General features: G+C 31.8%; 2 protein-coding genes across 2 annotated transcripts in view; both read left to right on the top strand.

The window, feature by feature from the left end:
- Positions 1–12,896, top strand: part of LOC108906161 (synaptotagmin-15-like) — a 214,710-nt gene that overhangs the window by 127,280 nt on the left and 74,534 nt on the right. The gene's annotated exons all lie outside the window — the stretch shown is intronic.
- LOC108906167 (aldehyde dehydrogenase, dimeric NADP-preferring-like) overlaps positions 1–12,896 on the top strand; it is a 31,401-nt gene that overhangs the window by 6,722 nt on the left and 11,783 nt on the right. Inside the window, exons 2-3 of the mRNA XM_018709365.2 lie at positions 5,667–5,895; positions 8,301–8,555. Coding sequence (XP_018564881.1) covers positions 5,667–5,895; positions 8,301–8,555 — 484 coding nt within the window. The remainder of the gene's footprint in view (positions 1–5,666; positions 5,896–8,300; positions 8,556–12,896) is intronic.

The raw sequence follows: 12,896 nt of genomic DNA, 5'->3' as shown, positions 1-12,896 counted from the left end.
TATACAGGGTGTTTCAAAAAACGTTCCGCTAATTTCTAGGGTAAATAGAATATTAAAAAATAATGTTAGTTTGATTAATAAACATGTGTCCGAAAGTGCCTCCTTCAGAAGATACGGCTCTGTAAAAGGGGCCCCAAAAATTCTTTTTTTTTAATTATCTCTGAGACGGTTTAAGATAGCTAAATGAAATTTAGACCACAAATAGGTTTGATTAGGTCTTGAAAGTTACTGCTGACAAACTTTTAATATTTTGTACAGGACCATCCCTGGAGGGGGGGTGCCACTTATTTTGCCCCCAAACTTCTTTTTACGGGGACATTTTTAATATTTTGGTAAAAAATAAAATTTTTTTAACAATTTGCCATAAAAAAGGTACTCCTGCTTAAAGTAAAAAAAATTACCGGTTTTGGAGTTATTTGAGGTTTTAACTTGTTTTACCTAAAATAAGAAAATAATTTGGTTTACTTTTATTAAGTAGGCTTAGACTGCAGATTTTTCTTGTTTGACAGATTGGTTTGACACATTGTTGTTGATAGTTTTGGTTTGTTTAACAAGTAATAACGCTTTTAAAAGCTTTGAAAATGAATATGTACACTAATAGTGACTATACCGATATGTTGTTAACATTAGGGGAATGTAATGGTAATGCTAAAGCGGCGAAAAGAAGATATGCGGAAAAATTTCCAGGAAGAACTGTACCGGATGCAAAAGCATTTTTGAATTAAGAGAGAAGATGCCGTGATACTGGAACCTTTAAATCAAAAAAGGTAAATTCTGGAAGATCACAAGTGGCAAGAATTCCTCAAATAGAAGAAAATATTTTAAATGTAGTTGTTGCGGATCTTATGATAAGTGTAAGAAATGTGGCAAGGGCAAGTAACACAAGTATTTCTAGTGTACACCGTGTATTAAAAGAACAATTATTGCACCCATTTCACTACAGGCAAGTACAAGAATTATTGCCTGAAGCGAATTATTACAAGCAAGAAGGAGACAGAGTCCTGATTTTTTACAAAATATTCTTTTCACCGATGAATCAACTTTTACTAGACAAGGTATGTTTAATAGTCATAACAGTCACTTCTGGGTCGATCTTAAACCGTCTCAGAGATAATTAAAAAAAAAAAATTTTTGGGGCCCCTTTTACAGAACCGTATCTTCTGAAGGAGGCATTTTCGGACACATGTTTATTAACCAAACTAACATTATTTTTTAATATTCTATTTACCCTAGAAATTAGCGGAACGTTTTTTTTAAACAACCTGTATATACATTTGTCAATTAAATAATATTTTAACTTAGATTTAAACCTACCGAGATTGTCAATCATTTTTATTTTCAAGGGTAAGTTATTAAACACCCTGGGTCCAAACACAAAAGGAGACTTTACAGGCACATTATAATTACTACAAGGCACACAAAAAGTATTCTATTGTCTAGTTTTATATGTATGCAAAGCACATACTTTGTTAAAATATGTTTGTTGTTGAAAAAGAAAACACATAATTGAAAGATGTAAAGACTCGGAAGCGTTAATATTTTATATTCCTTAAATATATTTTTACAAGATTGTCTACTTGTTACTCCTGCTATATATCTAAGAATACGTTTTTGTGCCACAAATACACTTTTCGCAGTTACAGAATTTCCCTAAAATATTATACCATATCTCAGCCTAGAACTGACTTGTGCGTGATACAGGCCCATGACTGTTTCTCACTGTAGTACAAGATAACACAGTGAATGTAATTTCGATGTTAAATTATTACATTGTTCCTTCCAATTTAGGGAATCGTCCAGTTGCAAACCCAGAAACTTAGCACGCTTACATTTAGAAATGGAGATATCATTGATGTTTAGATCTAGCTCTGCACACTGCTTCTGCCAATTATGAAATCTTATAACAAGTGGACCATGGGAGCGGGAAGTTTTGAAAATGTTATTATTTCATTACTATGCATAGGTTGCCGCGGATTTGTTTGACAAATTATCTGTCATTTTATGCCATTTAGTAATCATGGAACAGTGGTCCGGCAAACAACGTTCTTTTGTGATTAAGTCTTGCTACAAAAATAATGATTGTGTGGTCGCAACACAGCGGCAATTTCGAATTAATTTCAACATTGCTCGTCACGGGAGAATTCCATCTGCCCATGCCATAAAGGAGTGGGTTCGTAAATTTGAAGACACTGGATCAGCTGAAAATGTTAAACATAAGGGACCAAACAGAAGTGTCAGAAGTCTTGAAAACATTGATCGCGTTAGAGCATCTGTAGAGCGCAGTCCAAAACGTTCAAGTCGAAAACAAAAGGATATCAATTTTCATCCTTACAAAATCCAGATTGTCCAAGCATTGAAACCAACAGATCTTCCTGTTCGCCTACATTTTGCTGAAACGATGCTACAGCATGAACTTGACGTTCACAATTTATGGATGTCTGATGAAGCACATTTCCATTTATCTGGCTATACCAATAAACAAAACAGCCGTTATTGGGCTTTGGAAAACCCACAAGAACTTTATCAACAGCCGTTACACAGCCATAAGGTAACAGTATGGTGCGCAATATCTTCAATGGGAATCATAGGTCCCTATTTTTTTGAGGATCACAATGAAAATGCTTTAACAGTCAATGCTGCACGCTATACTGACATGATTAACCAGTTCCTTACACAGCAACTGAACATGTTTCTACAGAACAATAGCTGGTTCCAGCAAGATGGCGCTACTTCACATGTCGCAAGAGCATCAATGAATTCTGTGCGAAGATTGTTTCCAGGTCGTGTTATCTCCAGACAAGGAGACAATGAGTGGCCCCCAAGATCGCCAGATCTTACGCCATGCGACTACTTTTTGTGGAGCTATCTAAAAAGCAAGGTGTTCATTGACAAACCACGAGATATTCGGGAGTTGAAAATGAAAATTCGGGAAGAAATTGCTAATATTCCGTTGGATATGTTGCGTCGTGTTATGCAGAATTTCAACGTTCGGCTTCAAGAGTGTATGGAGAGAAGAGGAGGCCATTTAGCAGGCATAATTTTTAAGAAATAAAAATGGCACACAATTATCTTGTTATTGCTATACTTTGTTTTAATTAAATACAGTCACTTTCGGAAATACGTCGTTTTCAAAACTTCCCGCTCCCATGGTCCACCTGTTATAATGAGTTTTATTGACGTTAAAATAGAGAGAATTTGCTGTGTGCCAATTTGCGACGTCATTAAGTATATTATTACACTTGACTTGTAACGACTCATCTATTACATGAGAAATTAATAGAGATGTATCATCAGCATACATTGTTAAACAAGCGTCTTCAACTATTTTCGCGAAATCATTAACGTAAAGCAAAAACAATATGGGACCCACAATCGAACCCTGTGGGACCCCCAAATTACCAGACGCACGCTTCGAATTTATTCTATTCGCAATTCCATCTTTATAATGGGCCACATTAACATATTGCTCTCTGTTTAATATAAAAGATCTAACCCAATTCAGAGCCAAACCGCGAATACCATAAATGATGATAATTTTAATAGTAATATTTTATGATCAACGCAGTCGAATGCCCCGCTGAGGTCACAAAATACCCCAACAGGGCACTCGCCAGCCTCAATACATTCCAACACCTTCCTATAAAAAATTGCCATAGCAGTGGTAGTAGACCTTCCTGCTATAAACCCATGCTGGTTATGCGAAATTATATTATGTTTAATCAAGAAATGACATGAGACGGTATAAATAACTATATTCGAAAATTTTAGAAAATCCCGATGTTAAAGTAACTGGTCGACAATTTTCAACGCAATGAACATCATGTTTCTTGTGCACAGGTACAATTTTACCGATTTTTAAACTTGATGGAAATGTACCTTACTTTTTTTTAAATATATTATAATATAAGTTTATTATAAATGCACGGTTTCAATCATTCAATGTGCCAACTTACATTTCTAGTCAAACTGAGATAGCATGTTTTTACCTAAAAATCCGATTGTGAGTTAGCATATTTTCCAAGCTTAATTTGAGATAGCATGTTTTCCAACTGACATTTAAGATAGCATGTTTTCCAACCGAAATCTGATAGAGCATGTTTTCGTACTAAAGCGTCGAACCATACTAAGAGACTCGTACATTATTTTAGTAATCAATGGTCGCTGTGAGATACCCTGTGCACACATAAAAAAAAAAGAAATTGCGGGAAATTAGGCTTAAAAACATTTTTTACTTTTGTTCAAAAATTTTCAAATTATAATAATTTTAGTATCTAACTGGAAAACATATAAGAACTTAAACACCATCTATTAATACTTTGCCAAAAGTCTTTTTTTATTCCCCGTGAATTAAACTATTAATCATATTAATGGAAGCTTCATAAAAGTATATAAAAACAAACAAAAAATTAGATACAATTTATTATTTATGTGCCTAATATCACAAACTAATGATACCTACCTGCGAGTAAAAGGAAAATACAATGTAAAAACACATAGGTAAGTATTTACTTAACTTGTTAATTTGTTTTTGGTGCGACCATCCGATAAACGTACGACTGAATAGTTAGGTTTAATGTAAATTGCTGGTACTGCAGGATAAAGATGACGTATGTAAGAGTGTGAGAAAAAGTATCAAACGATAATTTTAATGGTGGGCTAAAATATAGTATTTAAACGAAGTTAATTTTATAAATAAATATTGTGATTATTTTCTATCCATCAAAGAAATATATATAATATATAATAAACAGTTTGGACATTAGGTATTGTTATTTTACAAACAGTATAGCTATGTTAAAATCGAATCCGATATATTCTAGTATAACTAAACAGGAATTTGTTAAGTCTATAGATTTGCAGTCAAGTACTATTCTTAAAATAATAAATTACTATAAGTTTTTAATACAAATTTCTTCTGTACAAACACTTTTTTAAATTTATAATCGAATAGACCGTATTCATAAAATTATGTATAGCAATACATTTGCAGATTTGGAAGAAACAGAATTGTAAGTTTTAAGGTAATTCGAAATTTTATAAAAAAAAATATGATAAAACGGGGATGACAGAGTCTGCATAAAACTTTGTAACTGGTTATTCACATTGCAGATGCGTGTTTTACTTTCGTTTTGTGGTTTTGGTAAATGTAATAAAAAAAATGAATACTTGGTATATCCCATTTTAATTGGATTTAATCTGGTATATAATGGGAATATAGGTACGTTTCATTTCATAATGTAGATAAATACTAAAAATTATGAGGATCTGTTATATGAAAGAAGTTATAAAGATTTTTACAGTCTACAACTTTATAAATACTTTTTAGAAAGTATCTTCAAATGTCAAATAGGAGAAAGCTGGATTTAGGTCCGCGTATATAAATATATATTGGTATTTTAAAGTTTGTTTTCTTTCCAAGTGTTCAAAAATGTTTAGGGCGTTTCATTTAAAATTTTAGTAAAAAAATTTAGTAAAAAGAAATTGAGTAAAAAGGTGTTTTGTTTGTATGCTTCCGTGGCTGTCGTTAATTGTTGAATGATTTCCGGATTGGTTACAATCTCTCTCTAAGAGTTGTAAATCGACGACGTGTAACCAGCCCGGAAATCATTCAACCAAAAAGGTGTGATAGTTTTGAAATTAAAACTGTTGTGGTACACATATTTTAGGATTTAAGGAAGCACAAACAAGAATGCCATCTTTGTGAAATAGAGATAATTGCTAATGACTTAAGACACACTTTAATGGAGCTAAAGGAATGGGCGAAGCCTGAAAAACCTGAAAAACGACTTGTAAATGTCTTAGACGGGGTGTATCGCTACAAAGATCCCTATGGTGTAGTTTTAATTATAGGGGCCTGGAATTACCCTCTACTTTTAACTCTTGGACCACTAGTAGGTAAGAGTAAAGTTTTTATTGTGAATTGTAAAAAAATTTAATAACAACACTATTGCGTGAAATTTCTCCCAACAAGTAAAACATTTTTTAGTATTATTTATTACAAATATCCGTTAGCTCGTGAGTTGTGACTTTTGGCAAATCCCGACTCAAATATTTTAATCAAATTAAAAAAACGAATTCCCCTTTGGTTTTATAAACTTGTACACTCCAATTTTTGAAAGTTGTCATAAATATTTAATATTTCATTGCTTTACGACGTGAAAGTTAAGATTAAATGCTGAACTAGTTAAATACTGAATGAATACTTTTAAAGAGTGTAACTCTTACGCCATTTAAAGTTTTTATAATTCTTTTCTTAGGTAGCTCGTCACCAATAATAAATGTACCAATATGAAGAATATTAATCGAAAAAAAAAACTAAGAAAAAGTTGTGGGAAAATATGAATAAAAAAAATAATTTTGAGCATATGTAAATAAGTGTCGCGTTTTTGAAATAGTGTTACAGGAATTTATACCGGGTGGCTCAAGTGAGTGGCCTATTAGATTATTTCAGAACCTACTTCGATTTAAATTTTGAAAATTGGCACACTAGGGTTTTTGGGTGCGCTCTTTTCAAATCTAATAATCTTGTTCCTGTAAAACTTTCGGTTATACCGGAAGTTGACGTCCACTTTGTTATTTTAAATGGAACATTGTATACTTTTACATTTTTGGATTATACGCTTCATTTTAAGGAGACTTTCATCAAGATTCCCTATTCCTAAAATTATCCGTTTTAGAGATATTTAGATTTTTAGGAAAAAAAAATAAAAATCAGAACTTTCTTTAAAGCCGTGTGTTTTCTACAGTTAAGGCAGATAAAGTAACAATATTTGCAGGAGCAGGAGCTAAATACCTAAGCTGCATAACCATATCTTCAGAGTTACCGAATCTTATACAGGGTGGTAATAATTCAATACCGAGTTTGGTCCACTGGAACTAGATTTTTTGTAATGGAACACCCCATATATTTTTTCAAATATTCACAGACATCCTCGCGGTTAAGTATGAATACTTAATAATAATATCAATCTATTTCAGTACCCAAATATCTTCAAATAACATAAAAACTCGGTATTGAATTATCACCACCCTGTATAAGATTCGATAACTCTGAAGATATGGTTATGCAGCTTAGGTATTTAGCTGCTGCTCCTGCAAATATTGTTGCTTTATCTGTCTAACTGTAGAATGTGCACGGCTTAAAGTAGATTCTGATTTTTAATCTATGTTCCTAAAAAAACTAAATATCTCGAAAACGGATAATTTTAAGAATAGGGGAAACTTGATGAAAGTCACCTTAAAATGAAGCGTTCCTTGTGTATTCCGAAAGCAAGTGAAAGCTTCCAGAACGAAGAAAGATATAAGGAATTTTCGAAATGCTTGCATATGTCAAAATTTTTGTCAAATGTCGATTATCTCGAGAACGGTTAAATTTAGGTACAGAGAAGCTTTAACATGTTTGATTTATTTTTAATTTATACTGTCGATAATGCAATAATATATAAAGGGTTCCATTTAAAATAACGAAGTTGACAGCTACTTCCGGTTTAACCAGAAGTGCTACGTTGATGGCATTATTTTCATTGAAAATAATATATCTGATAACCCCCGTAAACAAAATTTCAGAATCATATTGTCTTTGGTTTCTCTGAAACATTTAATATAGGCCAATTACCGTGAAGAACCCTGCATAAGGATCTTCGATTTTAAAATTTTAAAGTCCTTTTTGTAGATTCCGCTTCAATCATTATAACAATCTATTTTTTTTAAGTTCCTAATATTCTTTGAATTATATGTATCACCAAACAAGTATCATATTCTTTTTATAAAATTGTAACATTAATGAATTCTAATACGTGTAATTTCTCTAAAATAGTACTTACATTGAATTTTCTGTAACAATGCCTAGTGTTAGGACCAAAGCTTCCTCTCTGATCAACATTCCTTTTCTTAAATTAGAAGTCCACATCACTCACATCACTTGGTTTTGCAGTAACACTAAAATATCTAATAGCAGGTAATATCGATGGACAGGAACAGATTCATTAAAAAAGTTACACATACTTAATGTATACCATCATTATCTAATAATTACAAATTACAACATCACGCATCATTTAAATCTAAGCCGACACTACCGCGGCCCAAATGGGCGGGTGTCAAAATGTATTGTTTTTCTCAGCGTGGCTATTTCAGTTTTTGGAGTGTAAGATTTTTTATAAAGTAAAAAATGCTCCTCAAAAACCATCTCGTAAAGGCAATTATTTTCACAGCTGACAGAATACCTACACAGATGGCATAGTATTAAATAACTTTTATATCTAATTGATAAGTTAGTTACCTTTAACTGAATATTTTAGGTGCTTTGGCGGCTGGTAATGTTGTAATTTTGAAACCGTCAGAATTATCTCCTGCGACGTCCAGTATGACGGCTAAGATTTTGACAAAATATCTGGATAAAGAATGTTTTCAAGTCTTTCTTGGAGGAGTAGAGGAAACCACTGAACTACTGAAGGAAAAATTCGATTATATTTTCTTTACTGGTTCAACAACTGTTGGCAGAATTGTTTACCAAGCAGCTGCGAAATATTTAACACCGACTACTTTAGAACTAGGTATGACTCATTCTTTGATATTTAAACAGGTACCTACACTATAAGAAAGCATTTACATTCTTGACAAACATACAAAATGCATTTTTAAAATCACCCCTTCAAGAACAAAATTTGCATACCTACATCATGTTTTAATTCAAATATTATTTTTCATTTCCAAGTATAATTGAAATATCTTTTTTGATTTGGATTTTGACAGCAAGTTCAGTTTTATCGAACACATTAATCGAACATAATATTAACCATATTACTTCTACTGTTTAAATAATATGGCTTCATATAGCACATCTGCAAGGACTTTGAAAATTCTGTTTTGAGCTCTTCTGAAATCTAAAATCTAGTACACTTCGGTGATATGGAATCCGATTTATCATTATCACGTTCTTTTAGTTACTTTCTTTTAGTTTCTCTATATCTTTGAAATTTGTTGGTTCATTTTTGTTACACTCTCTATACCTAAATGTTGGCAATTCTTTAATGACATATTTTCAAATTGAATGTAATCACTAAACATTTATATAATCAGACAATTAGACAAATGAATACCTATTGCAGCCTTTAATCATAAATTTTTTAGGCATTGATTTTTTATATTGACCTACATATGATTAAACAGTAGATGAACTGTTAGTCAAATACAGCAGTTTTTAATTATATTATTTCAAGATCCCTTACATAATTCTGACATCTGGTATCAGATTTCACTTTATTTATTTATTTATTTCTAAAATTTTATGATCAGCACGAACAGTTTTCAAAGAAAAAAAAAGTTATTAGACAAAACTATAACACAGCCCCAGAAAAAAGTTCTGTAGGTACCAGCGATATGAGCACATATATTTTGTGTAATTTTTGATGCTGAATCCGAATCCTTAGCCCAAAAACCGGTCTATTAGGGTATTTTTTAGTCAAACGCTAAAATATCCCCTAAAATAGGGTGAAATTTTAAAGATAAGGTAAAACAATGTGAAAAACCATAGCCTTGTACTTTATACTACTACTGATTTATAACTTATCCAAAAAAATTTTTTGAATGTACAGGGGACTTTTATAAATACAATGTTGTAAAAAAATCAAAAAGGGCAGTTCGAAATTGATTTAAAAATACACTTCTGCACGACATTGGAAACTGGTCTACTGTAAAACCTAACCTTGCGCAAGGTAAAGGACGCAGTCGGCGACCGGCATGGCGGCAAAGTGTAATAAAAAATGAAATGACAAAAAATTGAAACAATTTCTTTCGTAAAGAAAGAATATTAATATATTCCCAAGTTTTTTGGAAGTTGGAAACAATAGAGTATAGTTATCCGTCAAAGGGTTAGTATCCACCTGTAGACGACGGTCCGACTTACCCCTTTAAGACACAAATTTTTCTATTAAATATTTTTGTCTGAATTTTTTTGTTTGAGGGCCCCTGATTACGAATCTGAATTCCGAACCCGTTTTAACGTTTTACTAAAAATTGCCCTGGTAGATCGGTTTTTTAGGCTACGGATTCGGATTCAGCATCAAAATATACAAAAGATCAATATATTTATGTCTGGTACAGAACTTTTTGTTGTAAGCCTGTGCAATTACTAAAAAAAATATTAGATTTTTTTAAACCGACAAACGAAATCATAAATGAAAAATACTAAATCCTTTAATCCTATATTTAATCGATAAGTGAATTTTTCATTTTAAATAAAATGGACAAATGTGTGTTTGATAGATTGCAAGCTTGTTCTGTGGATACTTAAATTTTATTCAGAATGAATCTGTAATTATGAATTATGATAGGAGATAATTGAAACTGCGGAGTTATTTCTGCATAACTGTGTATATTAATGTGGTGATAATGTAATTAAATTTTCCTGGACTATCTTGCCGGAAAATGCTTTAAAAGAGGAGTGGTTTATTTATGCCTGATAGTAAAATAATCACATTAAAACCGTGCTTTATATCTAAGCCTTTGCTTTACATACACTATACACAGCATTAAGAGAATGGGATTTTAATGCTAATAATAGAAAAGTAATGTCATACGTCTAGAATCTTCAACAAACTTTTTGTATCAGGACTAATCACAGTTTTCATTGCAAATATCATAGACGATTCTTTTGTTTATAGAATGTAATCGTCAACTTTGATTTGAACAACTCGTATATTGTTAAAGATGCACAGTATAAAATTTTTACTAAAAAATAGGTCTCTAAAATGAACCATACCACTGCCCTACTTCGGAAAAAGACCGTATGTGCAGTTTTGTGACAAATTGAGATAATTACATTTTCGAAATCTACATCGCATTATACCTATCTATAAATATCATAATATCTATGAATATCGTTTTTATTTCTTTAAATTTGAAAATTTGTACATTTTAATTTCTAATATTGTGTCACTCTTATTTTCCTCGTCGCTATACTAAAAAAAAACACCATATGTGTCTGATGCAGACTTATGTGCATGTATTTCATTAAGAGGTACATAGTATAAACGCCGCATGTGACCACATACGGTTTTCGCTCTAGCAGAAGCGTTGAAATACGATGTTTTTAACAAATTAAATTCTTATGTGTTCACATGCGTTGTTTTAAATTAAACAACAATTAAACATTATTTGCATCACAATATATTAAAAATTGTAAAATATCCTGAAAAAACATACAAAATATCATGTATGCGATGTATATGTTCTGGTTCTTCTATTAATTTCTGTTGAAAATGTAGCACATATTGCACATACGGCATTTTGACCTAGCAAAATCTTAAATTTATTAAGACAAAACAACATATGTGACGCTGTTTTTATTGAAATTGCGAAATTTTCTAACATTCTTGAAATAGGTACATTTGTCTTTCATTTGGTGTTACCGAAAAATTCAAGTTATTACGTTAATTAGTAAATGAATTACAACCAAATGAAGTATTTTCTCTAAACTGTCATATGTGCACATACGGTCTTCTTCCGAGGTAGGGCAGAATATTGACTTAAAATTCCGATATAACATACAGCGTGCTTCTTTAATATTTCGAACAACCTTAAGGAACAATTACTAAAACGTAAGGAGGATCTTCTACAGGCTGTTACAAATTCGCTTCTCAATACAGGGATCTCGGAAACGGCAAGAGATACGAAGTAGCTTAAATGGGGGCAAAGTTGCATAATCAGGGGACCAACATTATGCCTCTAAAAAATCAAGGCTAACATGATTAGTTTACGAAATATTTGAAAAAACCCGAAATTTTGGAAATCCGTTTTTGATTTATTTCAGCCTTGTTTGAGGTGATATTGAAAAAAGAAGAACACTTTCTCATTGCAAGTTTTTGCCCTCTTCATTTTTTTAAATACGACCCTGGAAATTTTATTACATTTTTTGCAAGCCTTCATGACTCCCAATACTGTACTGTCTCAGCCCGAACCAGATTCAGACGTTTTGTCTCGAAAAATTCATCTTCAATGTATTCGTTCAGGTGGGATTGCCTAAAAAATGTTTTGAAGCCTGTGGATCTTTTGAAAGGGAAGCAAATATTTTGAGAATTGTTTTTTGTTGGATTTCTTACGATTTCATAAAGGTGGTCAACGATAAAAAATTTTGATTTTCAAATCCTGAAACTAGAAACTTCAAGCTTCAATTTGCCTTTCTTATTAGTTCTCTACGACCATTTTACAGCCTTTTGAAGATCACCTAAAAATTTAGAATTTTTTTCATCCTTTTATTTTGATGACTAGTGTAATAGACCTCATATAATTCCAAAATACTTTATACTTCTAGGACCTTCGATGATAGTGTAAATACACGTCTGTTTAAAATCCAACTCCCAGATGTGTTTTTTCTTTACCACAACTGTTGTCTCAGTAGAGCATTAATTCAACAGGAAGGAATTTCAAAAACATAATGCTTACATAGTTACGTAACGCCTACCGAACGTACATATTGAGATTATGCATCAAGGAAAGTCCCCATTCACTACACCTCGTTCTGATACCATCTACATTATGAAAGTAAATTTCCGGTAATCCTGTTTACGTTCTTGGGAAACTGAGACGCCTTGCGCCTCACATGAATTTAAAACGCATTTGCCCAAGTGCTACAACAAGTAATGAGTATGTAGAAGGTAAATAACGTATTGGATTATTATTCTGTAGATGCAAGTCGAACCAAAATAATGCCACTCGGATGCCACAAATTAATAATAATAATAATAATAATAACAATAATAATAATAATAATAATAATAATGATAATAATAATAATAATAATAATAATAATAATTAATAAAAAATTTAGAAAAAAAACAAAAAAATATCATTCCAACATGATACAAACAAAATGTAATTTACAAAAAATACAAGTA

Source organism: Anoplophora glabripennis, unplaced genomic scaffold (genome assembly GCF_000390285.2).
Source record: "Anoplophora glabripennis isolate ALB-LARVAE unplaced genomic scaffold, Agla_2.0 scaffold288, whole genome shotgun sequence".
Lineage (NCBI taxonomy): Eukaryota > Metazoa > Arthropoda > Insecta > Coleoptera > Cerambycidae > Anoplophora > Anoplophora glabripennis.
Note: the sequence above shows the minus strand (reverse complement) of the source record. Positions and strands in the feature narration are given on the sequence as shown.